Genomic DNA, 27,712 nt, shown 5'->3' with positions numbered 1-27,712 from the left:
TTCAAGGGGAATGAAAGGTGAATATAAGAATATCAAATAGTTCAAATGCTGCGATTCTATTATGTTCCGGTTTTCCCACAGTCACTATCAAAATGTGCTGATCGGTTCAAATGGCACTGAGCGCTATGGGACTTAACTTCTGAGATCATCAGTCCCCTAGAACGTAGAACTACTTAAACCTAACTAACCTAAGGACATCACACACATCGATCTCCGAGGCAGGATTCGAACCTGCGACAGTAACGGTGGCGCGGTTCCAGACTGTAGCGCCTAACAACCGCTTGGCCACCATGGCCGGCTATAAGAATATCCTTTCATCCAAGACTATAAGGACTGATGCATGTGCAGGACACTTTTATGCAGGCTTTTATTCAACAACTTCGGACCGCAAAGCCTAGTAAATATTACCGATAATACACCCTAAAAGAAAGAAAAACCGGTACACCACGAAGGAATTACTCGAATGGAACGGAAATCGGTAGATGTGATTTTTATGAACAGAAAAGCAAATATTTATAATTTCAGAAGAAATCAATGAGTTGGTCAAGAGAAAGAGCTTCACAAATTGGGCAAGCCAAAATCGCGTTAGTCCGCTTTATGCAGACAGTTATTCTTCTTGGCACTAATTGACAGAGTTGTTGTACGTCCTTCTATTGTCAAACTGAGGCGTTAGATCGTCAAAATCCATACATGGTAGAAGGCACCCGCCCATAATGTTCCAAAGATTGCAGATTGAGGAAAGGTAGGGTTTGGCAAGCACGGAGACAACAATAGAAGCTCTCGATGTGTGCGGACAGGCATAACCTGGTTGAAATGTAGGTCCATGATAGCTCGCCACGAAGGACAATAAAACAGGGTAGTAGAAAATCATCGACATACCTCTGTGTTGGAAGGGTGCCGCGGGTGACTACCAAAGAGAACCTGGTATGAAATAACGTGGCATCCCAGACCATCACTCCTGGTTGTCGAACACTCCAGTGAGGTCTGGGGCTTCACCAGACACGTCTACTCTCGTCATCGGGGCTCAGTGCGAAACGGGACTCATCACTGATGACTGAAGAATCAGTGAGATTCTAGGCTGACGAAGTGTCGGGAGACATCCTGGTCAGCGGTGGGATACTAACCTAGCCGTCTCCCACCGTAAGGTCTGACAACCCGGAGTGATGTCTGGGTGCGTTTCTTTCACACAAGATTTCTTTAGTTGTCATCTGCAGCAACATTACAGCACAGTGGTACGTCGACGATATTCCACGCACCGTTTCGTTGCATTTCATGGCAAGCCATCCTGTGCTGACATTTCAGCAAGGTAATGTCTGCCCGCACACAGCAACACTTTCTACTGCTTGTTTTCGTGCTTGGCAACACCTGCTTAGGCCAGCAAGATTGTCGGTTATCTTCCGAAATGAGAACATTTGGAGCTCTACGGGCAGGCCCGTACAACTAGCTCTGATTTTCCTGGTCTACCGCACCCGTTGAACAGAATTTGGCAGAATGTCCCTAAGGGGCAGGCGACGGCTCTATCAATCGATGCCCAGTCGAATAACTGGCTGCATAAGGGTCAGAGATGCTGAATTTGTGAAGCTCTTTATCCAGAATACACCATCCAATTTTTCTGAAACTGTAACCAATTGTTTGTCTGTACATGTTCACCACGTCTACCGAATTCCGTCCCATTCTAATAATTCCCTCGTGGTGCGTCGGTTTTTGTTTGTCTTAGAGTATATTTACAAAGAGTTTCTGAGTGTGATATGTTATATGATAATCTTCCTTGTCCTTGTGATGGACGTTCTCCTTACGGCATAAAATCGTCTGTCGTTTGTAAATCAATACTGCTCACAAATAGTGTGCTCTGAGATGCACCGATGTACTGTAGCTCAAAATTGCAGTTTGGCACCTAAGGTATAATTTTTTTTATGTCCTACAGAAAGTGAAGTCACTACATCGGTATCATGCTCATAAAGTACTGCTATGCAACAGTTCTGATAAAGACTCATCTAGAATATCGCGTCAAAGTTCTTGAGGAAAAACGATCTTTTAGCTTACAGAAACTAGAGAGGTATAATTTTACTATTATTCGAAGCATCATGAGGTAAATACTTACGAAAAGGTTACAGAAGTAGGTCGACGTTCTTACCTCATACCAGTCGGGATTCGGGAAAGGTACGACAAGTATAAGTCAGATCAGTACTCTACAAATCATCAAGCAATGGTTTCACTGTTTAACGTAACTTCTTGGATTTTGATCGTGCTAAGGAAACTGATTTATGAAACATCAGATGAAAAATATTGAAACAAGAACCCTTGATGTGGATTCACAAGTAAGACACAAATGTCTGCTACCTATTGTGCTAAATTAAACAGACCCTTTTACTAAGAAAATTTCGTGTCATTATTAGTAATAGAAATTTCCAGCGAACTGCGAATCAATATGGCATCCACGTAAGTGGAAACGCTATAGAGTAAGAAATGAAGTTCACTAATACCAACAGATTGATGACAAGAGAAGATGGCGGATTATTAGCGCCAAATCATCAGTTCAACGAGTACGCTCTGACATATGTAATCTATTTGTGAAGCTAGCCAAATTCAATATCAAACACCCAATATTTAACAGAAACCTTCAAGTATTTGTGTTCTTCAAATATAACTCATCCCTGAAAGAGTTACGTATCCCACCTTTTTAAAGGATTCCTGAAATAATGCTACTGTAGGAGGATCTATGTCTTCTATAGTTAGTAACGTTTGAGAAATACTCACATAGAGACCAACAGAAGAGCGAATTAAGAAGAGAATGTGGAGGCTCCTTTCAAATCCTTCACCTTGTCTCAGGGCAACCGTCGACTGATGGGGTCACACAAGCTGGAGGAAACTAGGACGACCTCGGATTACGTGAAGGAGATCTGCGGGCCGGGTACTTAGCAAGACGCAAAAGATACGACTCTAGAAGGCCTTTGGGGCTCTGCGAGGATAGCCTGTATTTAACTACGAATTAGAGTATTCTGTTATCGGTTGTCCACTCGGAACTATTAGACGGCCTGAGTTGCTGTGCGGTTCTAGGCGCTACACTCTAGAGCCGCGAGAGCACTACGGTCACAGGTTCGAATCCTGCCTCGGGCATGGATGTGTGTGATGTCTCTAGGTTAGTTAGGTTTGAGTAGTTCTAAGTTCTAGGGGACTGATGACCTCAGGAGTTGAGTCCCATAGTGCTCAGAGCCATTTTTTTTGGAACTATTTGGATCTTTCAGTTTTAAGTGATCCACAGTGAACATTCACAATCACTCCACTCACATCTAAACCCTATTCTTTCCCTTTTACTGTCCAGTGTTTCATTCCTCTTTCTGTTCATTGAGTGTATTGCAAATTCTGTACTTTTCCACTTTACTAATTTGCGAGCCTCAAAGAGATGGTTTATTTGATGAAAATCGACTCCTAGCTGAAAAAGGTTTGAATGCTGTTGCTTTTTATAGACCAATAACACGGCGATCCAGAGAAGCAATTTTGCTATTCAATTACCTCATACCACGTCACTTTGCTTCTAATCCTTCAAAAAGGCATTTACAAATTTTAAACGTTATGACACGGTAACTTTGTTCTTCTTCTTCTTCAATTGGCACTACATCCCGGGGTGGGACTTGGCCTCCTCAATAATTTTCTGCCATTCTTCTCTGGACTTCGACCTCAGTTACGGCAACCGACACGGGCAGCGTCCTCTCCAACCTCGTCGCTCCGTCTCAACGTTTGACTTACTCTTGCTCTCCTTCCTCCACGTTCACTGCAGCAGGCATTCCTTGCGGGATCTGTTTCATCGAGTCGCATTACATGTCCAGCCCATCTCAGTCTACACATCTTTATGAACTTTACCACATCATCCGCCATATAAAATTCGTTGTTCCTTCGCCTTCCCCAGGTCCAAAATTCCTCCTCAGTATACTTCTTTCACGTGATCTCAGTTTCTTTTCACCCTGCTTTGTAATTATCCATATTTCTGAGCCATAAGTAAGTACTGGGTGTATCAGCGTTTTGCTAAGTCGGCACTTTGTCCCTCGTGATAGCTTTAAAATGTCGCAACATTCCAAAGTAGCGACGGTTAGAAGTACTTATGCGAGCGGTAATTTCAGTAAAGATGGTCCCATTTGCTTTTATCTTTAACCCCAAATAGGTAAAACATTCCACTCGCTCAAATGTCATTCCATCAAGGGTTATCGTGAGCTGTAAGGGATGGTTAGTGCAATTACACATATACTTCGTATTTTCTTCATTAATTCTCAGGCCTATCTTCTCTCCACTCAATTTCAAAGCTGAAAATGTATTTTGTAGATCTCTAAGTGTTTTGCTCATTAAATACAAGTCATCTGCATATCCCAGCAACTGTACAGACTTATAGTGGATTTTACCTCTTGTCTGAATTCCCGTTTCACTTACTTCTTTTTCAAGTGCCAAGATGAAAAGTTGGTAGGAAAGCCCATCTCCTTGTCTTAGCCCAGTTCGAGTGGGAAACTGAGGTGATAGCCTGGGCTGCACCCGCAAGGTACACGGGGGATGCTTTAGGGTGACCTATAATAATTTTTCAGGCACTAGAAATTCTCTCATTGCCTCATAAAGTTTGGCCAGGTTTATTGTGTCATACGCAAATTTAAAGTCAATGAAAAGATGGTGGACACCAACATTGAATTCGTGTGTCTTTTCTACTATTTGTCGGAGAACCAATATCTAATTTGCAGTTGAGTTTTCTGCTCTGAACCCGCATTGATAGTTTTCAATAATGTCTTCTGCTACAGGCGAAAATCCACTATACAGGGTATTTTATAGTACTTTACTCGTACAATATTTAAAGGCTGTTATCCCTCTGTAGTGGCTGCATTCAAATAGAGCTCCTTTCTTACGCACCAGACGCACTGTCCCTACATTCCATTCTTCTGGAAACTCTTCCTTTTCCCAGATGAGGCACACAGTCTTGTAGATCCTACGATTTAGCTCAACTCTTCCAGCTTTCAATAGTTCAGATGTTCTATTGGCAGTCCCTGATGCTTTATTGTTCTTGAATCTAACAATTTCTTTGTTCATTTCTCCTTGGGAAGGGGTGAGGTACTATGTCATCATCTTCTGGAAGGACTGGGATATCTTCGATAGGGACTCTGAAGCATCCAATAGTTCACTGAAATACTCTACTCAACGCTCCAATACCTCTTGATCATCGGTTAGTAGTGTCCTATTTTACTTTTACTCAGGTTGGTGCCGTCTTAAATGCTCTTCTTTCCCAATTAATTTACTGATAAAATTTTCTAACATCATTTGTCTTTCCTGTTGTCTCCAGTTCTACCATCTTCTTTCTTTCACGTTCCCTTTTCTTCCACCGGTGAAGTTTCTCGTCTTCTTTCCTTTTATCTTGATAATTTCTTACCGCTAGACGAGTATATGATTACTCAAGCAGTTTCCTGTATGCCAGGTTTTTCTCGCTTTCCCTTACTCCACCACAATCTTCAGAGACAAGTGGACAGTCAGCACCTCTGATCACAGATGTTGCACTGAGGGCCGATAAAAGGGACAAACGCGCACGAAGCTGGACGCATTTACTGAATTCTAATAAGCTATTGAACGTTACCCGTATTTTTCGCTTGTGAACGTGACCGTATACAATCCACCGGAAGTAGCATAATGACGCTCTCAGTTACATAACTTCTTTGGTGAAAAAAAAAAAAACCGCGAGAAAATTGTGACTGACTCCTATGTTATTTAGGAGTTCTTTTGTACTGAAATGTGTTCTATAACGACTGTCTTTGATCCGCTAAGAGAGGGAACTGTTGTTTCCAGTATTTTTCTGCTTTATAAAAAATTATGGGCCGCCATTATAGCTGTCACGAGTCCAGTATCTAAATCTCAGATAGCTCATTGCAGAAGGCTGGAAAATCCAACAAGTTGTGTAAGTGTTTTACAGCTGTGTATTACAGGTTGTGCCGATTCCTCAACTGATGTTCAAATGTCCATCATTCCGGTTCCGGTCACTAGTGACACTTAGTTTCATTCCTGGGAAGCTGAAATGTACAGTCAGAAGCTGCTGCGTAGGTAGATCATTGTTACTTGGGGCCGCTGTCAGCTAGGAGTATCGATAACCGTTTGCACACATTTTGGCCTATGAACAAGCAGCCTCGTACCAGGCATCCTCTCACACCTTAATACTGATCGGGCTTCCGATTGTAGCGTAACGAAAGCTGCCACTGGAGCTATGAATCAGCTACCATTAGCTATTATGCCATGGAGCCCCTTTCAGCTAGGTAGAGGCGGTATATATCCGATCAGTGTGCGTGGTCGGGCCAGTGTGGCCGAGCGGTTTTAGGCGCTTCAGTCTGGAGCCGCGCGACCGCTACAGTGGCAGATTCGAATCCTGCCTCGGGCATGGATGTGTGTGATGTCCTTAGGTTAGTTAGGTTTAAGTAGTTCTAAGTTCTAGTCGACTGATGACCTCAGATGTTAAGTCCCATTGTGCTCAGAGCCATTTGATTTTTAGTGTGAGTGGAAACAACTGGGCAATACCAGGCAGCAGCATTAGTCACAAATCCGTATATGATGTGCAGATCCGTGGAATGGTATAACTGCACTAATTCGGTGTTTAATGATGAGAAGCTATGCATTAGCGAGACTATTAAGTGGACGTCCACATCAACATCGTGAATCCTTGTGCAGACAGTTTTCGTGTTGCTTAAAATATTATTAGCATTGTGTCGAATTGTGTCATAAAAACTGGACAACAATTCAATGAGTCAGTCGAACATATAGATGACGAGCAGCAGCCTTGTTGGAATGTTGCACAAATTCTATGACAGCATATGCCATATGCAGCTGCTACGACCAAAGAGTCTCAAACAGGACATTTTTCACGCTGGTCTATATGGTACAAAATGTTTCTGGGTTACTCTCTCCATCGCAGTCAGAGGCATGAGATGCGCATCAGAGGTGGTATGGGAGAGTCATTAGTGGACGGCGATCGATCCACACTACATTACCGAGAAAATCCTTTGACTACGTTTATTTTATTTTATTTTATTTTTTTTTTTTTTTTTGAGTCAACAGTCATCTGACTGGTTTGATGCAGCCCAGCACGAATTTTCTCAGAGTAGCGCTTGCAACCTACGTTCTCAATTATCAGCCGCATGTATTCCAAGGGCAGTCTTCCTCTACAGTTTTTGCCCTCTACAGTCCCCTCTAGTACCATGGAAGTCAGTCCCTAATAACATAATAGATGTCCTCTCATCCTGTCCCTTCTCCTTGTCAGTGATTTCCTCTCCGATTCTGCGCAGCAACTCATTCCTTACCTCACCAGTCCACCTAATTTTCAACATTTTCTTGTAGCAACACAAATAAAATGCTTCCATTCTCTTTTGTTCCGGTTTTCCCACAGCCCATCTTTCACTACCATACAATGCTGTGCTCCAAACGTATATTCCAAGAAATTTCTCTCTTCAGTTTAGGCCTATGTTTGATACTAGTAGACTTCTCTTGGCCATCATTGCCCTTTTTGCCAGTGCTCGTCTGCTTTTGATGTTCTCCTTGCTCTGTCCGTCATTAGGCAATAGTAATACTGCACGAAAAAGACTTCGAAGATGACACACGACACTTCTGTGGTTGTCTCTCGTACGGTTTTGTATTCCAGCGAACAAAGTGTTTGCAAATATCTGCTATAATGACTGAAGCTAATCTGCCACAAGTCTGTGGATTGGTAAATGATAATAATCACCAAGTGTGCAACCCGTGTTGTACAATAATAAAATTTCATTCATCTCGCACCACAGACACAGACATGCACACACACACACACACACACACACATAGACACACACACACACACACACACACACACACACACACACACAAACATAAATATACATGCATCATCAGCGAACATCTGTCAAAGCTCAGTATCAAAATTACTAGCGCTTGGCTGTCACAATAATAAACATTATAATCGAGTTTGGTCACGTTTCGTAGAGTGGCGTAGACGTTTGTGGAATTTGTTGTCCTAACAATGGTTTGTGACAGTGGTTTATCCTGTCACCATATTATCAATATCCAAACGTGTTTTCATATTTAAGTCCACTTGTCTCTCCAGAATTACATAAAAAGCTTGACAGTTCGATTAAAAACAATTCGGTATCACAATGCGGCAGCTATGAACGTAAAAATAACTTGTGTACGTCACAAAATTCATCCCAATGATCGCTGCGACTTTCTGGGAACCGCATCTCGAAGTACTCACTGATTAGAGAATACGTTTGTTTATGATCGTATCAGGTAGATTCAAGTTATATTTAGTATACCATCGTTTCCAAATAAAATCTAGCATTCTAAAAAGTAATGCCTCTGAATTTTTCATGTAAAGACTCTAAACAGTTTTTTTAATTAAATGACTTTATTAATACTCTACATCTTCAGTCCTCATGCCTAAATATTTATTTCTCAACAGTCAGCCTGGCGATGAACACATTTCTCTCTACGAGACACCAGTTTTTTCATATCGTCACTGCAGAATGTTTGACTTTTTTGATGGAGTCCAACCTCACCTCTGCTTGCACCGCTTCATCACTATGAAAGTTAAACTCTTGAAGGTGTTGTTTAAGTTCTGAAAGCATGAAAATCGGATGGGTTGAAATCAGGATTGTATGGAGGAAAATGAGAGACAGTGAACCCAAGGTGTCAGACTTTTGCGGATGTAGCTGCGCTCATGTGTGATCTTTTATTCTCATGTTCAAGGAGAGGGAGCTTATGTGTGGACGAAGTCTTCAAATTCGTGCCGTCAGGTTTCTGTGCTGTTTCACACTCACTGACATAGTTACGTTACCAATGCCGTGTTAGACGCTTCAATTCTGTACCCTCTGACGGCAGAGGGTTACAACATGCGTTAGTGATGCGACAAAGTCGACCGTCTAATAAGCATGACAGGTAACAAGTCAACCGATATTTAGAACAGAATGAAAAACTTGGTGGCATTACGTTTCAGCATACCCTCGTAACTGTTCCCTACTTCGGTAGAAGTGCTTAATCTGCCTCCACGTCTGCCAGCGGACATTGCAACACTATCTCACAAAGACGTCGAAACCCCGGTTAACAGCACCAGGCCTCCGTTTCGTTCTTACACCACCATCTTCTCTACCTCATCACGGTGACTGCAAGGCTAAAATCTCAATTAGTCAGTCTCGTTTGAACCCGACGACACTGACACACATCTCAGCTTTATCTCTGTCTCATCCTCAGACCTTACAATACCTGCAATTATTTTTAAATAACAAATGTGAACGAGCCCAACATAATCATAACAGACTACATAGCAGATATCGGAAAAAAGTATTTGTCTATCCAATTTGGAAAGAAACGTTTCCATCAGTACTAAAAATTCAGGCACGAAATTTTATGAATTTTATTGTGCTTAGTTTGAGAGCGACTGCGATTTCTTCGTCAACCAGAAGCAATACTACGAAGACTGCACTAAATCTTGTGACAGAAACGGTGCTAGGAATGACTTCTTGCTCCCGAATTTATATATTTTGGGATTTTGCAAAACCGATCAATAAATAGGATCCATTTTTTTCACAGCAACAGTGTCATTTGAAGGTCATAATAATGGTATTAGTCGACAGAACAGAAGAATAAAATAATGCTAAACAGTGTCAAAACATTACAGACCAGGAAACTTCACGTTTATTTGAAGTTTTAATTCTTTGAGAATATTTCCGAAGTTGTCGATTTCAACTAAGATATTTTACCCCGTTTCCTTCACCAAACGTTAGAAAGACTTTTGCGCAATATTGATTGGAAACAACACAGGGCAAATTTTAGTACTGGGAATCTGTCGTTTATCTATGTTGGGTTCGTCGTTTAACGTAGGATACAAATCAGTCATTTACTTCTGGAAGCAAACATGCAATTTTATCCTTAGTTTTCCTGGGTCAGAAAAGGGAACCTTCACGTTGTGTCTGTGTTATACTCTGCACATCTATGGCAGAGGGTAAAGATGCCATCAACATTTTTCCTGCGTGTGAGAAAGCATCAGAAATGAAACGCCGTCCTGATCTATCCAGTGAAACTACAGAAATAAAAACACTCCTAATGTTAAGGGAGCGCAGATATCCTTCTAAGCGGTATCCACTTCGAAGAACGCCTATCTTTTAATGATTGGCTCAAATGGTTCAAATGGTTCTGAGCACTATGGGACTTAACTTCTGAGGTCATTAGTCCCCTAGAACTTAGAACTACTTAAACCTAACTAACCTAAGGACATCACACACATCCATGCCCGAGGCAGGATTCGAACCTGCGACCGTAACGGTCGCGCGGTTCCAGACTGTAGTGCCTAGAACCGCTCGGCCACCCTGGCCGGCTTTTAATGATTGAGACAATTCGCGTTTCATATCCGTGACAACTCTCCCCTATTTCGTGATAATACAAAACGAGCTGCCCTTCTTTGAACTTTTCTCACGTTATCCGTTCATAGCCGGTAAGGATCATATATATGCAGCAATACTACAAAAAAGGACGAAAAAGCGTAGTATGTGCAGTCTTCTTAGTAATTCTGTTGCATATTCTAAAGGAATTAGTCTTTGGTTCATCTCTTCTATGACATTTCCTAAGTGCTTTCAGTTCGTGCGTAGTGGTAAAATCAATGTATTTAGTTCAATCTCTCTCTTTTTATTTTTTTCAGATTCGTATGATGTTTCATGCGACACCACGAAATCCTCTCCTGTATCAGTCTTTTCGTCTCAGACTAGCATCGTACGTCTCAGTTATTTGCTGGATGTGTTCCAATCTTATTCTTCATCAACAGTTTTTATCCTCTATTGTTCTCTCTTCCATCGTGGAAACAGTTCCCTCATGTCTCAACAGATGTCCTATCATGCTGGCCCTTCTTCTTACCGGTTTTGTCCACATACTCCTATGAACGCCGATTCTGCGGATAACCTCCCCACTCCTTACCTTTTCACTCCGCCTAATTCTTCTGTTGCACTATATGTCAGATACTTCGGTTCACTTCCGTTCCGATTTTCCCTCAATTCATGTTTCACTACCATACAGTGCTGTTCTCCAAATGTACATTCTCAAAAATTTCTTCCTTAAAATGAAGCAGACTTCTCTTGGCTAGGAATGCCCTTTTCTCCAGTGCTAGTTTGCTTTTTGTGTGCTCCTTGCTCCGTCCGTCCTCGGTTATTTTATTTCCTAGGTGGCAAAATTCCTTAATTTCGGCTATTTCGAGATTCCTGATTTTGATATCAAGTTTGTCATTTTTCCTACCGCTCATCTTTTTGTCTTTCTTCGATGTAATCTCAGTCCATACTTTGTACTCATTGGACTGTTAATTCCACTCAACAGATTCTGTAATTCTCTTTCACTTTCACTGAGAGCAGCAAATCGTCAGCGCATCGTATCATTGATATCCTTTCAACCTGGATTTCAGTCTCACTCTTGAACCTTTCTTTTATTTCCGTCATTGTTTCTTCAATGTTTAGATTGAATAGTAGGGACGAAAGACTACCTCCCTCTCTTACACCCTTTTTACTCCGAGCACTTCGCTCATGGTCTTCCACTCTCATTTTTCCATGTTGGCGCTTGTACATATTGTATATTACTCGTTTTGCCCTACATCTTACCCCTGTTCGCCTCAGAATTTCGAACATTTTGCACATTTCGACATTCAGGAACGCTTATTCCCGGTCGACAAATTCTATGAACGTGGATGATGTTTTTTAAGTCTTGTCTCCACTATCAATTGCAACGTCAGAACTGCCTCTCTAGTGCTTTCACCTTTATTAAAGCTGAAATGATCGTCATCTAGCAATTCCGAAATTTCTTTTCCCATTCTTAAATCTACAACCATTAAATCTGTGTTATTTAACATATAACCGACATTTTATGAAATTTATTAGTAGTCGTGAGAGGGCCTTCACACTATTTCTTCTTTGGGGCCAACTGTGCAGATATCTTGTCGAAATTATTCTGCAATTCGTTCACATAGACCAGACAAACTGATAGGGCGACTGAGATTGTCTGTTAAATTCTTTAAATAATTACGAACAGCAGAAGGCCTATAACGTTACATTTGAGAACCTCAGATACCATTTCTGTTTGAGTAGATGACGTCCCATGATACTACTCACTGTGATAGTTTTAACAGGAAGTCACGAATCCAGTCGGACAACTACGAGGTTGTCAGACTGAATAGAAGCCATCTGTGATGAAAATTGTCAGTGCCCTTTGGAAATCTGGAAATAATCATCTTGAGATCACTTGTCGTTAGCACTCATTATTTGTTGAGAATAAACAGCCAGTTGTCTTTCACAAGAGCGACATTTTCTGAATCGGTGCTGGTTATGAGTCAACAGAGCCATTTCGTGCATTGCGAAAGAAAAATAAACAAATAAACATCCGGAGAAGTGCGAGTAGGACTCACGTACCGAGGGTTTGGTACAAACTTTATTATTTATACAGACATTTCATTGATACCAGGAATTGAGAATCTAGACATTTCTGGCTTTTTATCGATATCGATGCAGGCAAGATATACACCTACACATTCCTGAGAAAAGGGGATCTTAACAGGACAGGCAGGCATTCGGATAACAAATGAGAAAGAAGTGATATGATTTAATTAAAAATGACCAATTATGGACTTTTTTGCTTTGCATGTAGAGTGAGACCTTGCTTCCTTGCAGATACTCTATAGTTTTGATGAGCCAGTTTGGGAGCACGAAAATTTGTGACATAAATAGCAATACCTTTTGATTCCATTGAGTTTGAAGCTTACGTTAATTACACCGCCAAGGACTGCAGACCTTAGAATACGTCACAAATTTCAAATTTATACGTCTACCTGTTGCTAATGAAAAGAGGTCTCAAAAGATGGATGAATAGACAGACAGTTATTTAATAAACAACCCAAAAGAATTTTTTTCGTGTGTTATAATTCCGTTTTAATAATTTTCGGATTTTTTTCTTTAGTTGTAATGTGAAATTTTGTTTCTTGTCAAATTTCATATTTCTAGGTCACATGAAATACCGTATAGGTTTTGATGAGTTAGTTAGCGAGTATCGAAATATGTGACATAAGTGGCCTTATCTTTTTGACCTTGTTAACCCAATAGCTTAAACTCATTCACCGTCAGAGACCTTACAGATTAAAATATGATATAAATTTAACCTTGATATTTTTAACCATTCTTTCCTTGAGAAAAGTGTGACAGACAGGCACCCAGAGGGACAGATGCAACAAAGTGATGCTATAAGGATTTCTCTTCTACCGACTGAGGTGTGGAACACTAATAACTGGAACAACACAGACTGAGAATTCGCCTAGAAAAAACGAAAGTTATTTTGTAACTCACAAAATTTAATAAGAAAGCTTTAGTCAACGATGATACCTGAACCTTGATGTGTCTTCGGCATTTGTGTGAGGCGGTGGAGAGTGTTTGAGGAGACTAGGTCGTGGCTTGTAATCAATGTGGAACACCGGCCGTGGTGGTGGAGGTGATAACTGGACGTGGCCCGCTGTGAACCAGTGGGGCTGAGGTGTCGGGTGATCGACCCCCGCTCCCTCCTCCGGCAACCCCAGAGCGATACGCCGCCACTCCAGGCCACGCCAGGCCGGCATATAAGCCGCGCCAGCCGTCACTGCGGCACAGTCGACAACAGGTAGCTCACAGCGCCGACACCACCAGCATGAACCGTCACGTAGCTCTGCTCCTCTGCGCCTCATTGGCACTCGTCGCGGCCGCCGAGGTAAGCATCACCTCTCGTCGCCAAGGGCCACTCCGCGTTTCTAGTGCAAAGTCTTCAATCAGACACAGTCTTCCATAAGCACCCACAATTCTTGATACACAGTTGCCCACAATGCTTTCAGGTAGCAAACGTACTTCAGGCGCACCACTAAGGAACTGCTGTAGGACCTTTGTTTTCTAGTAAGTTTATAAGTAGCCTGGTGGCTATGGCCCCATGCTGCCATTCTCCTACAATGATGTTCTGTGCGTGGGTACCCAAATATTTGAGATATCTCATTTTACACTTTCTTAGACTGCTGTAGTTTCAATAGGGAATATATGACTTCAAGTTTGTAAGCATTCCTAACTTCAGCTGTCTTCTTAATAACCTACCACATTGTTATCATTAAAGTTCAGCTACTCACAGAGGCCCAGTGTCGTATGTGATAATCATACGGCACCGACACTTGTACGCGGGCAGTTCAATAAGTAATGTAACACATTTTTTTTCTGATACAGGGGTTGTTTTATTCAGCATTGAAATACACCAGGTTATTCCCCAATCTTTTAGCTACACAACACTATTTTTCAACGTAATCTCCATTCAATGCTACGGCCTTACGCCACCTTGAAATGAGGGCCTGTATGCCTGCACGGTACCATTCCACTGGTCGATGTCGGAGCAAACGTCGTACTGCATCAATAACTTCTTCATCATCCGCGTAGTGCCTCCCACGGATTGCGTCCTTCATTGGGCCAAACATATGGAAATCCGACGGTGCGAGATCGGGGCTGTAGGGTGCATGAGGAAGAACGAAGTTTTGTGAGCTCCTCTCGGGTGCGAAGACTTGTGTGAGGTCTTGCGTTGTCATGAAGAAGGAGAAGTTCGTTCAGATTTTTGTGCCTACGACACTTCAGAGTTGATCGTTTGACCATGGGGAAGGACATCGAACAGAATAACCCCTTCAGCGTCCCAGAAGACTGTAACCATGACTTTACCGGCTGAGGGTATGGCTTTAAACTTTTTCTTGGTAGGGGAGTGAGTGTGGCGCCACTCCATTGATTGCCGTTTTGTTTCAGGTTCGAAGTGATGAACCCATGTTTCATCGCCTGTAACAATCTTTGACAAGAAATTGTCACCCTCAGCCACATGACGAGCAAGCAATTCCGCACAGATGGTTCTCCTTTGCTCTTTATGGTGTTCGGTTAGACAACGAGGGACCCTGCGGGAACAAACCTTTGAATATCAGAACTGGTGAACAATTGTGACAGCACTACCAACAGAGATGTCAAGTTGAGCACTGAGTTGTTTGATGGTGATCCGTCGATCATCTCGAATGAGTGTGTTCGCACGTTCCGCCATTGCAGGAGTCACAGCTGTGCTCGGCCGGCCCGCACGCGGGAGATCAGACAGTCTTGCTTGACCTTGCGGCGATGATGACACACGCTATGCCCAACGACTCACTGTGCTTTTGTCCACTGCCAGATCACCGTAGACATTCTTCATGCGCCTATGAATATCTGAGATGCCCTGGTTTTCCGCCAAAAGAAACTCGATCACTGCCCGTTGTTTGCAACGTACATCCGTTACAGACGGCATTTTAACAGCTCCGTACAGCGCTGCCACCTGTCGGAAGTCAATGAAACTATACGAGACGAAGCGGGAATGTTTGAAAATATTCCACAAGAAATTTCCGATTTTTTCAACCAAAATTGGCCGAGAAAAAAAATGTGTTCCATTACTTATTGAACTGCCCTCGTACATATCCTATTGCTTTAAATTGGAACCCACTTACACTGGAAAAAGAATTAGTTCCAGTTTTGGCCACCAGGTGCAAATCTGGCGCTGTGAATGCAAGAAGTATAGAAATGTTACCATATGTAATGGATTAGGAACAGGACGTGGGCAGAAAATGTTAAACCAATGAGAAAGGAATAATGTTGATTTGCACAAATTGTTCAGTGTGTGCGCCGGAAACGTCGGCGAGATATTTTACAGGGATAGAGTTGCACCTTGTGGGCAAATTCGAAACTATTTTTTTCAGCATAAATAGGATCCACATTAATGCACTAGCATAATTACCACATCTCGTAGCCATACAATAATTACAGCTCACACAGAACGGTGAGTAGGTTCACTTTAATTATAAGCACCCAGCAGTTGAATATGTCGTACGACAACTTATTTTTATTCAGTCAGTGAATCTGCCAGCGTCGTTTCCATCATGGTACCCAAAATTGCTTCCATATTCAGGTAGATTTCTATGTTGACCTGAATTTCATTAAAGACTTGTCCTTTGATTTTTCTTCTATTTCTGCTTCCATGTTTCCAACTGTGGTTCTGTCACATTCACTGATAGGCATTCTGATTTGAGAATGCGCAGTAGCACGTAGTTTTTGAGATTCCTGTGAACGCACTTGTTTTGCTGTTCTATTATGTATACTTGCCCTTCCGCCGTAAGGAGTAGTTACCGACAATAGTGACGTAAGCTAAGACATAATTTGTTGTTATGGTATTCAGTGCGAAGACTGATGTAGCTGTTCTCGTCTTCTCTCCTGCAGACGCCTCTACGTTTAAAATATGTGATACTCCATGTTTCGACCTACAGATCAAGGGATTTGTTTTTCTTAATGACAACGACCAGTTCAGTAGTCCTCATCCGGAATTCCTGGGGGAACTATTTTACCTCCACAATATTTTATCAAAGGGGCTACCATCATCAATAAACGTAGGATAAAAAAGGCATGTTCTCGGAAAATATAATAGCTGTAAACTCCCGTCCTTTTCAGCCAATCACAGTACCAACACACCAACTCCTTGTTGGCTTATGTAAGATTGCAGAATAAGTCATTCAGACTGTTGCTCCTGCAACTACATGGAAACGTTGCTGTACTACTTCCGGAACCCTATGCTAGTCTGGCCTCTCTACGGATATGTATGTGTTGTGGTTGCACGAACCGTACGGTGGCTGAATCGTAGAGGAGCACAAACAAGACTGACCACTCCACTCCCCCGCCTCCCGCCCCCTTTAATGGTTAGGTGCGTGGTACGTGAGGGGTGGCATTGTTATCATGAAGCTCACTTTTACCTTAAGAATGGCAGCGAATATCTAATGTAAGGATACTACCAAACACTTATGAAATGTATTGAAATGATCCCGTCGCCACTACTGACAGCTAAATATTCACTATAAACGTCAACCAAGGGACCTGTGCATAACCTTCTTACTTTTATAGTCTTCAACAATGGCAGTATGTGAAATGAATGCATTCGTTGGGATGAGGGTGGTTGTGGAAATGAGAGAAAACTCTTTAAAAACGTATCGTACGACGTGAAATAGTAATCATGAATTTATGATATGTCCTTGTATACACATGACTATGTGTCTAAAACTATGTTTTGGATTCAGAATTTTTCTTCTGGCTTGTACAACGTGCAGAGATCAGCGAGTGTCAGTAGGGCCACATAACCTGTAATTGCAACTCGACTAACATTTTCAATTACAGTAAGCACGTTAGGTCGTAGTAGCAATAGGTAACTTCGATTTTATCCATACATCCAATAGGCAAATCACAACTCAAGGCGACAATGACAAATATGTTTGTCGTCCAGGAAAATAAATTCATTTAGAAAAATCGGCTTGTACGACAGATAACGGACTACCGCACTGGCCACGGTTATTATTTATGGCTATGCTGTATACATATTATACAGTTAATAAATACTTTCAAACAAATAAAATGTATTTGTGATAAGACAAAATGAAGAGGGAGTCTCTAATTCGTTATTAATATGTTACATTTGTGAAATAGAGGTCTGCAGCTGCGCATCCATGATGCCTTTTTGCCTATGGTAGTTGAAAATCTCTTTTATGTTAAAATTTTCCACAAACAGTGAACTTTAGCGCAATATTGTTGCACAATGTCAGAAACTGGTTAAAAAAACTTTCTGACCAAATCGCATTCGTTTCTGTACGATCAGAGTGTGTTGAGGAAAAGGGATGTTGACTTAAAAAATAATGTATACGATCACAAAAGTAAGTAAAATATGGTTATTTGGTAGAGAAACGGGAGAAACAAATAGCGCTACAGGGAAGATTAATTATATCTCTACGCGAAGAAGTGATTACCGGCTAGCAGAAGTAGACTGGCTGCAAAGATACGCTGTATGCAAACCAGATAACCGTACTTGGCTTTGGAAAGCAATAAGTCAGTGTGGGTCAGCGGTACCCATACACACACACACACACACACACACACACACAGACGTACGTGCGTTGTGGGTCGGGAGGGAGAGCGGTCCAGTCGGCTGTTGCTCACCATTACCGCAGGTCGCGGTTTCACCGACTGGCACACAGGCGTCACGCCAGAATAGATGCATCTGCAACTGAATAACCTTTAATAGTAGCATACCACGCGATAGTAAACCATTTATTAGCCCCATACCACGCGATAGTATTACATTAATTGGTCCCATCTGCTACCGAATAACTAGGATCCTGAACAAATGTGAGGTCAATATCAGTTTGTCGTTCAAAAGTAACTCATTAATCCATCATACCCAATTAGCAAATAACGTAAACTCAATTAAGGCTTGAGTGTATAAATTTCAGCATAGTTGTCACAACTTGTATATTAGACACAGGGAGTGAGTATTAGAACGTATGGAGGCCTTCCACCAAATAATTACAGTAAGTGAACTGTTGGAATCCTTCTGCACGAGGCAGAACACACAACGACAAACATGAATACCTGACTGACCATTTCGAATGCGCAATCAAAAGGCATAAAGTAGAGGATTACGGAAAGCTCAGACGTACACAGAAACCAAAAACGACAGTCAGCTGTCATTCTGAACGAAACTATTGACAACGAACACACAAAAGTAATAAGGACCCTAGCGAAACTTGCCTCTTCTCTCGAACCACATCATATTCAACAGATTCCACTTAGTTTTATTTACTGTAGATCCTCTTTTTGTAGAAAATGTTATTTTTGCAAACATATCAAATTACAAACCGAGGAAGTTTATCCAATATCACTCAGAATTCAAATTCTGTGATACGCTTTAGAGTTTTTAATTAAATGGATGACATATTTGAGAAACAGGCTATACTCATTACACTTTAACGTAAAAAACTGTAAAAAATTAATATCTTCATAAATAGAAAAACTATGTAATACCTGTCTTAACGAGGAAACGCTAGGTGCGTGTAACATTTGTAGTGATGTCTGTAAACTCTGAATGTGTTAAGTCCGAATGCAGCGCCCTCGAGAAAGGTAAACAAAAAATATTAAGGGAATATTTCGTCTTATGAATCCACCAAAAGAATTCTGAACAAAAAGCGACAAATTTAAAACCTACACAATTCTACATCAATCATTTTCCAAGAACAATGTAACTAGAACTAAACCTGCGAACCAGCAGCTGTTGAAGGAGCAAAGCCTCCAAATTACGTCGTAAATAATAATATAAGAGGAACTTAAAATTTAGTAACTGTTTGCGATGGGTCTATATTTCTATCTCAAACAGAGTCACAGTAAGTGCCTGCACAGCATGTGTATATGTAAAGTAACGGAGTTCTAGTTTGAAATATAAGTGACAGTATCAACGATCAATTTCCGCTGTCGTTTTTTAAGTTTCCTCTACTTCTTCATTTTCTGGTGCTGTACCCGAGTTAGGTGACAAAGTTTTGGGATGTGGTCGTTAAAGACATTTTCACCTTTTGTGCATATAAAATTGATCGTGTAATTTATGTACACACTTAGCAAACATTTATTGCGTACACACATACCAATGCTAATTTTAGTATATATGCCTTCAACAACTCATTAAGGAAGACTTCAGAAATGTACTATGTGAGGTGGATCATTGGCAAGGTGCTAGAGACATTTTCGGGAAGAAAGTGGCTTCAGTTCCCCGACAGGCTCAGAGTTGCAGTTTAAAGCGATTGCCAGGATGGTAATTTGAAGGGTACGGGCAATATCGACAGTTTTTTTCGGAAATACGAATTAGTGTGCATGCAATGAGACCTCTGGTTACAGCGAGTGGTGTGCTGTGTTGCAGGAGAAGTACCCGGCCACGTTCGACAGCCTGGACCTGAAGGAGCTGCTGTCGGATGAAACTCGAGTCCAGGATGCGATGCGCTGCCTGCTGGAAGAAGGAGACGCAGCGTGCAGACCCGCCGGGAAGGCGCTCAAGGGTGAGCCCCATCGTAGTCTACACTCCGCTACCCAGTAGGACGGTATAGCCCACACGACAAGCTCACACACTTAAAATGAGGCCCGTGCCGTGGATGCAGTGAGTCTGTATTCAGTAACCACGTAGCTGCAGATTGCAGTAACGGAACCCCACTGGAGTAATGGCGATTGGAATATGAGTGTTAACCAAATTTAAATAAGTTTGATTACAAATAAAAATGTGGGTTGGGATAAAGGTTTAAGTCAGTCTGAAATTCCTGTCTACTGTGGTTGATACTGCAAGAACTATGTTGTGCACAGTGAACAACCTCCGAGACCATACTCCAATTCCATACAGGAATTTAATTCTTCTCCCATAATACATAGTGCTTATTGGTCCCCAGCATAAAATTGGAGAAATCATGGTTTACTGCGGTACCAGTAAGCTTGTGCGAGGCACGCACATTTGATTAGCTGTGCAGCTTATCTCCTTACGCTGTAACGCAACGCCAGGCCACCTATATATGTTCTTCCTTTGTGAATAATCTAATATTATTTGTTTTACGTGGTTAACAAGAGGATAGCGGGAGTGGCGATAAAATCCAGCACAGTCGATGACTGTTTTTCCGTCACTAACAAAGTGATGTGTGGCCATGGAAAGAAATAAACCCATATCAACACCAGTATTTGCGTTGGTTAAGAATACTTCTTTTAAAAAGATCTAACTCCTTAAAACGAATGTTCAGTAGACACCGATTCCATTATAGATCATGCATCATCTATTTAAGGCTGCAGCATATGCATGCCGATCAATAGCTACGCCTTATTAGCAACACTCAAATCCATTTGGAGTTACTCGTTAAAATCCAGGAAAACTATTTAAAACAGAGAATATTAGTAATACCGAACAAAAGTAGTACAGCTTTGGAGCATATTAACCTATGATGTAGGAGGATTGTCAATATGACCTTCTGCTTTCTGTATTGACAGTAGAGAGGCCAAGAAATAAGTTCTACAAGAAACTGAACTAATTGCAGCAAATGCTTTATAGCAAAAGCACAACGAAAAGTTGACATAGGTGTTACAATTTTATACATCACCTCATATCTTGGGAGGCTGTGGATTCTCTTTCACATAATAATGTTCTATTACACAGGATGCACACAGATGTACCCACTGAAGAAACCACCGTTGTCACACTATACACTTTTATCACCAGTGGACTAGTAAAAACAGAACAATTAGATCTATTAAAATGGAACATTGTTTACCGATCACAAGCATTAACTCTTCCTTAAGGCATGTGATGAATTGCTCTGTAGTTCTCAATTATAGAGGGCGGTCAGAAACAGTCTGAAAAGCTAGTTAAAGTGTTACAGGGTAGCTTGTGCTGAGAAACAACAGTTAAGAATGAAATTCCAAACGTTGCGCCGTTTCCGACTTAATTAGCATTGAAATTGGTCAATCAGGGCGTTGCGCGAGCCAGAGAAGGTGTCGCCAAACGTGTTCCTCGTTTGATTTCCTAAAACCGGAGAAGAGAGCGATACAAAAGTTGAACATGGGACGGTAGTAAGTATCGAACTCGAGGCAAAGCCTGCGCTATAATCTGCGCCTGATTAGCTAACTACAATGGTAATTAACTCCGGAACTGCGCAACTTATCGAGTTATCAGCTGAACAATTATTTATTAGCATAACCTAATCTGCAACTCCCTTGCAAGCTCTTCAGTTTATTCCTCACCACCCTGTGTACCATCAACAAAGCTGTCTGGGAACAAAAATCAGCTCAAAATACTACACACACTGTCTCTAAATGAAAGAAGGAATTTTAATTGGTTGACCAAAGCATAACACATGACACTAAAACACTACTCATGGTGGTAACTCAGCTTCAATTCTATTACATCTTCAAGTTCGCCTAATGACTGTAGTGATGGCGGTATAACAGTCCATTCAGCTAGTCACAGGCCTACTCTATCGTCCAGTTGTTCATTGTTATTACCGTAAAAAATTGCAAATCTCGCAAGTAGACACCCTAACGAGCCAAAATTTTGTCACCAGCTGATTAGTATTCTTTTCGTACACTGTTGGTACGTAATAAGGAAGTGTGCTTGGAAAGATTTTTCAAAGTCCTAGTTGGGTCTGTGAAGGTTTATGACACCAAACCTCTACGCACTGCCTACGAGTTTTCTGTAAATCACGGGCTGCAGATATGTAGTGGCGGAGCTGGCACCCTGAAGAGTCACAGATGCGTTTATTTGGTGTCTTTTCATACGTATTTGGTGACCAAAATACCAATTTGAGTTCACCGTCTTGCTGCTAAAACTGATGTAGCATGATTCTGGTCTTGTGATGCGGGCAGTTATACTGCTGGAAGATGCCATTACTATCGGGAAAGATATCAAACGCAAAGGGATACAGGCGGTCCGCAATAATGTTACTGTGGTCCACAGCTGTGATGGTGCCGTCAATTGTTACCACAGATCCTATGGAAATCCAAGTGAAAGTCGCTACGGTCGCAGGTTGGAATCCTGCCTCGGGCATGGATGCGTGTGATGTCCATAGATTAGTTAGGTTTAATTAGTTCTAAGTTCTAGGCGACTAATGACCTCAGAAGTTAGGTCGCATAATGCTCAGAGCCATTTCAACTATTATTTTTTCACAACCTTCAAACAGTTCCCGTACCGGTTCACGACCTAATCACGTGAAAAGCCGACCATATTCACCGTTTCATAAATGCTCTTTCCGCGGCGTCGAACTATAACAATCTGCCCTTCGACAGAGTGGCTTATATCATTGGACTTCTCCATGTCGTAGGATACGCAGCGAACTTACTTTCGCAATGCTTCCAGCAAGAGACATTACGTCGCTCTAACTTCTCGTACTCAGTTAATCACAAGTAAATGCCTGATTACCACTATCATTCTCCGCTAATTGATCTGTTCCTTTCCTAGCCTCAAGTCTTGTACAGTGGAAGATGGCATTCTGTCTACGCTATTCGACTCACCTTATGACAGTTCGCTACGGACAGATGTACGAGGCCGGGATGACTCCCTAGTTAATGTCAGAACCACACTTCCTGGCCCTTCTTCAGCCAGTGGATCCTTGTGTTTCGACTTTCGTTAACTTATTCTAAAGGCACTTGAACCCTAATATTTCTTCAATTCTATTAGCGCAACAGCTAGTCTCGTATTGAATTACATTGTCTACGAGCGTGAATTATCCAATTTTACACATGTATTCAATGTTTGGAATTATTTTACTTAAATGATTTTATTACAAATCTTGTTATTACCTTTCAACATAAAATTAATGCACTAGTTTCCACCCAGTAGGCCGCTATATCTAATTATCTACTGGCATACTCCCCATAGAATTTGGCGTTCGTAAGCGGTGGCTTATTATTCTTGGTGTTTATATTTTTATGGAGCGAAAGTTTCAGGATGAGACAGATGTAATGTCTTCCCGTATTTCATTAAAACCTGAGCAGTACACGAACGAAAATATTAGTACCAAATCCCACTGCCTCTGAATTCTATGTGCTTCCCGAACAGTTTTGATACTGAAACTCCTTGGCAGAATGAAACGGCGATACCGGAACTCCAGACTCCAACTTTTGCCTTTCGCGGGCAAGTGATCTACCGACTGAAATATCCAAGAACGTCTAAAGTGTTACACCGACCAAGCTATCGAAGAGTGACCCACGACTCGCCCTTACAGCTTTAGTTTCGCGAGAAATTCTTCTCCCGGCCCTACACACACTTTTATTCTTCCAGGTAGTTGAGAATTGTCGACTGGAAGACTGCCCCCTCCTTTTGCCACTAAGGTATAAGGTTATTGAGCCACCTGTTTGGAAAAGTTTTCGTAACTATCATTCCGTCCTGAAGTGTCAGTGTCATGTCCTAAGCGTATCTACTAAAGGTTGCTGATAGAAGCGTGCGTAAACAGTTGACCCCATTTCTTGAGTTTCTGATGACATTGAGAACTAAGGGAGTGGGAAAACCTTATGAAAATTTCAACTCGTATGAAAGGAAGCTAAATCTCGACCCTATGTTTTAGTGACGGTTTTCACTGCAGAGTGTCTTATTTGCTCAATAATTATAAGATTCCTTTCTTCGGGTCTATTCTTAAACGTCTGTATATACGAAAAAATGTAAACAGCTTCGAAATGTTAACTTTTTTGGAACAAGGATGGGTTTTGACGAAAAATCGTCTTCTCTGCCTGTCTTTCCAGCAAGTGTTCTTTTACCTGTATCTTTATCCACAAGCAGTACGATGGTAAGGTAGTTATCTGTAGGCCTAAACTGGAAAAGCAATTGCTATATATTTGACATCCCTGCGTACAGCCTTTTTAGGAGTTACATATGCTGCGGAAGTGCGCATATTTGTCGTGATATAGTTTATGATAAATTTTCTGTACATAACTAAATTAATCCTTTTTTCATAGATCATGAATACGACATTTCGTAATGATGTGGAACGTGTCTTCCTGTGCTCTCAGTTGCCCTGTTTCCCTTTACACAGTATTCCAAATTGTTTTAATTTTATTATCAGATGTGCTAATCTCAGACATAAGGACATACTTCTGAACTTTTTAAAAACTTTTCTTAATACTGTGCAGTAGTTTTTATAATGTTTCATTGTTTTGAGGTCATGACTCCTCCTAGCTATAACATACATTTCCCTTTTCTATTTGTAAAATATTTTTATCCCTTTAGTAAGCCATGGATTATACAATTATATTTCACTGTTTTCTTAGGAAACTGTTTTCAAATATACTCTCAAAGGTATCATGAAATAGGTTAAATTTTAAATTAGCATCATGTTCCCTGTACACCTCATCCCAGTCTGTTGCAAGGTTCCCCTAAAATTTTGAAGTGTTAAATCGTTAATGGGACACACTATTTTGGAGGGCTGTTTTGCATTACTGTATAGAGCTATATCATATACTGTAACTAGCTTTGCATCATGATCAGACAGACCACGCTTAACTGGAAAAATTTTTATTTAATTAAATTTATCTTCGTCTATGAAAATGTTATCTATCAGTGTGCTGATTTCCTGTACCACCCGAGTAGGAAAATCAATAACTGATGTCAAATTGAAAGAACCAAGTAATACTTCTAGGTCAAGCTTTCTATCGGACTCTTTCAGAAAATCTACGTTGAAATCCCCACAAACAATAATTTGTTTCCTTTTTCTGACAGGATGCACAACAAATAATCCACGTTTTTCTACAATAGTTGAAAATTTCCCAATGGGGAAACAGCTACAATTATAAAAGTGCCTTTATTTAGTTTCAGCTCATATGCACATGATTCTATGCGTTGGTCTGCGCAAAATTTTTTAGTTCCCAAATTTTTCACACTATGACTGATTTTAACATACATCCTCTTTCCATAGTGACTCTGCTTACATGTGCTGAAAGCTTATATCCACCTACATTTACCATTTCCATACCTGTGACTACATGATGTTCAGACGGGCATCGTAGATCTATTCCATCCTCAGTTTCTAAATCTTCTGTACAAACAAGAAGCTTATCTACTTTGTTTTTTAATCCCCTGATATTCTGATGAAATATATTAACATTATTTTTACTGTACTTTTATGTGAATCTTGTGACATACTAACATTATTTCCACTGTACTGTTATGAGAATCTTGTGATATTTTCACATCCCTAGTACCTGCCTGTCTGAACTTTTCATGAAGTTTGATTCCAACCAATGTAGGATGATTGGATAATGATCTTAGCCTAAAAAAGTAATCCCATGAGTTCCAGTGCCCCCACTTCAAGATTTTGCTATCATCCCAGCCAGTTTACCCTTCCCTTTCCTACTGAGATGCAGGCCATGTCTTGTGAAGTCCCACCTACCAATACCATCAGTTGGAACCAAACCTATGCTTGAAAAAGTAGCAGACCAAAGCAGCTGATCTAGCTCCATATTGACCTTCCTGACAAAGCTGTTCAATTGGGGCCAGTCATAACGCATGAGAGCAGGAACCAAGCCAACATTTGTATGGTTCGTTGCAGATGCCGTTTTCACTAGGTCACACTTAATATTGTAGCCCTGGTCCCCATCAATACTGTTTCCCGCTCCACCCACTACCACAACATGATCCTGCTTTGTAAAACCTTTGCACAATCATCCAACATCCTCTATCACTTGGCTAAGACATGCACTGGGCTTGAAAATACTTGTGACTTTGTACCTGTCACCTAATTTCTTCTGCAAATTCTGGCCTACACCTCTTTCATGGCTCCTACCTGACAACAGAACTTTCCTCCTACTTTCTAGGTTTTTTGCCACAGTTGGTTTCCTAGTGAAAGTCTGTTGAGTGCTGAATACACTTTCATCTAGTTCAGACTCTTCCTTAGCTGACTGAGGTAACAAGGCAAATCTATTGGTTGTGACAATGATGAAACTGTCTGATACTGTTCTCTTTCAGTGGCCCCTGTTCCTTGCTACCACTTCCCACCTGTCTCCACCCTCCTCCGCCCTTAACCACATCAGTTCCTCCCTAGCACTATCCAGTTCAGCCCGATGGGCTCTTATGTTCCCTTCCCGTTCCGCTATTTTTCTATGCCTTGAAGATAATATGCAATACCATGAAAGAGACCCATTCACTTCTCCAATTCCCATGGCACTATCGTCACCCCAATGTAAACATCTGCCACAACAGCTGCACAGAACCCCAGAACTGACTCTCGTACGGCAGCTCAAACACTTCTTGCTCATGGTTGTTTAAATATTTTTAACAAAATTTATTTAGGCAATAACAATGATATTCTATTAACTACAGATCACAAAAGCCACTAAAGTTATGTGGAACACTAATAAACATGTATAATATTAATATAGTAAAGTAATACAGTTAAATTAACGTTATAAATCAAAACTTGTATACCCGAAAAATTAGGCCTAAGATCGTGTATGTGCGATACGTACTTTACGCGTTTTGAAAGGAAATAAAAGATAGAAATTAAAACCTTTAATTCTGCTAGTAGATACGGTACTACTAAATATATGTGTAATTAAAACAACCTAAGTTCTTCACTTAATACTTAATGTAGTACATCTTACAATTCTCTCCGTAATCCTGTTGTTGTCAGACATTTACACGACCTCGTAACAAAGTTAACCTGTAAAACATGGCCCACTATTTACTTCACCAATGTTCCATTAAGTTCTTGACTTGATGTTTCCCCATTAGAAGACGTAGCAGCTTGATTGGTACCTAAGTTTTTCTTTAATGGCGCAGTTTCTTCTGCAGTATACTCAATTAGCCAAATGGCTATGTTTTAAAACGCCTGGGATCTGTCATTCATCTTTTGTCGTTGGCTACATCCTTGATACTGCAGGCCTGATGTCAAACGACAAGTTTTGATTCTGGGAATGTGATTATGTGGCAGACCGGTTGAGACGACGCAGTAGTATTTCCAGAAAAATTAAGGAGTAGCTGTGTTTGACGCCTGAGGACCCTAGCGACTATGTCAACAATTTACGCACTGCTCACCCCAATCTACAAATTCAAAACCGGCCTCCATCCCGAAGCACAACAAAATTCGATGATTTTAACAGAATTTTCTTTTGCAGAGGTGCTGCCCGAAATAGTGCGTACAGACTGCGCCAAGTGTACTGAGACACAGCACAAGAAGATCGGAGGTTTCTTCGGAGAGATTTCGCACCGCCACCCAGACCTCATGAAGAAGTTGCTGGACAAGTACGACCCATCTGGAGAATACAGGAAGAAGTACGCCAAGTCCTGGGCCGAGCACGGCATCCGCCTCTAA

At 41.2% G+C, this 27,712-nt stretch overlaps 1 protein-coding gene across 1 annotated transcript; it reads left to right on the top strand.

Annotated features, from left to right (window-relative positions):
* Positions 1 to 290: 290 nt before the first annotated feature.
* Positions 291 to 27,712, top strand: LOC124616441 (ejaculatory bulb-specific protein 3-like). The gene is made up of 4 exons (XM_047144749.1): positions 291 to 397; positions 13,539 to 13,758; positions 19,804 to 19,939; positions 27,516 to 27,712. Exons 1-4 carry the CDS (start codon positions 291 to 293, stop codon positions 27,710 to 27,712), a joined length of 660 nt encoding a protein of 219 aa, XP_047000705.1.

This window comes from Schistocerca americana, chromosome 5 (assembly GCF_021461395.2).
Source record: "Schistocerca americana isolate TAMUIC-IGC-003095 chromosome 5, iqSchAmer2.1, whole genome shotgun sequence".
Lineage (NCBI taxonomy): Eukaryota > Metazoa > Arthropoda > Insecta > Orthoptera > Acrididae > Schistocerca > Schistocerca americana.
The sequence above is the reverse complement of the archived record's forward strand: the minus strand, read 5'-3'. Positions and strand labels throughout refer to the sequence as shown.

Excerpts from the sequence above, each read along its gene's own strand:
- LOC124616441 (XM_047144749.1), top strand. The coding sequence starts at position 291 with ATGGCCGGCTATAAGAATATCCTTTCATCCAAGACTATAAGGACTGAT. Across the intron at positions 398-13,538 it reads ACTTCGGACCGCAAAGCCTA|TGGGGCTGAGGTGTCGGGTG; the intron begins GTAAATATTACC and ends GCTGTGAACCAG. Across the intron at positions 13,759-19,803 it reads CACTCGTCGCGGCCGCCGAG|GAGAAGTACCCGGCCACGTT; the intron begins GTAAGCATCACC and ends GCTGTGTTGCAG.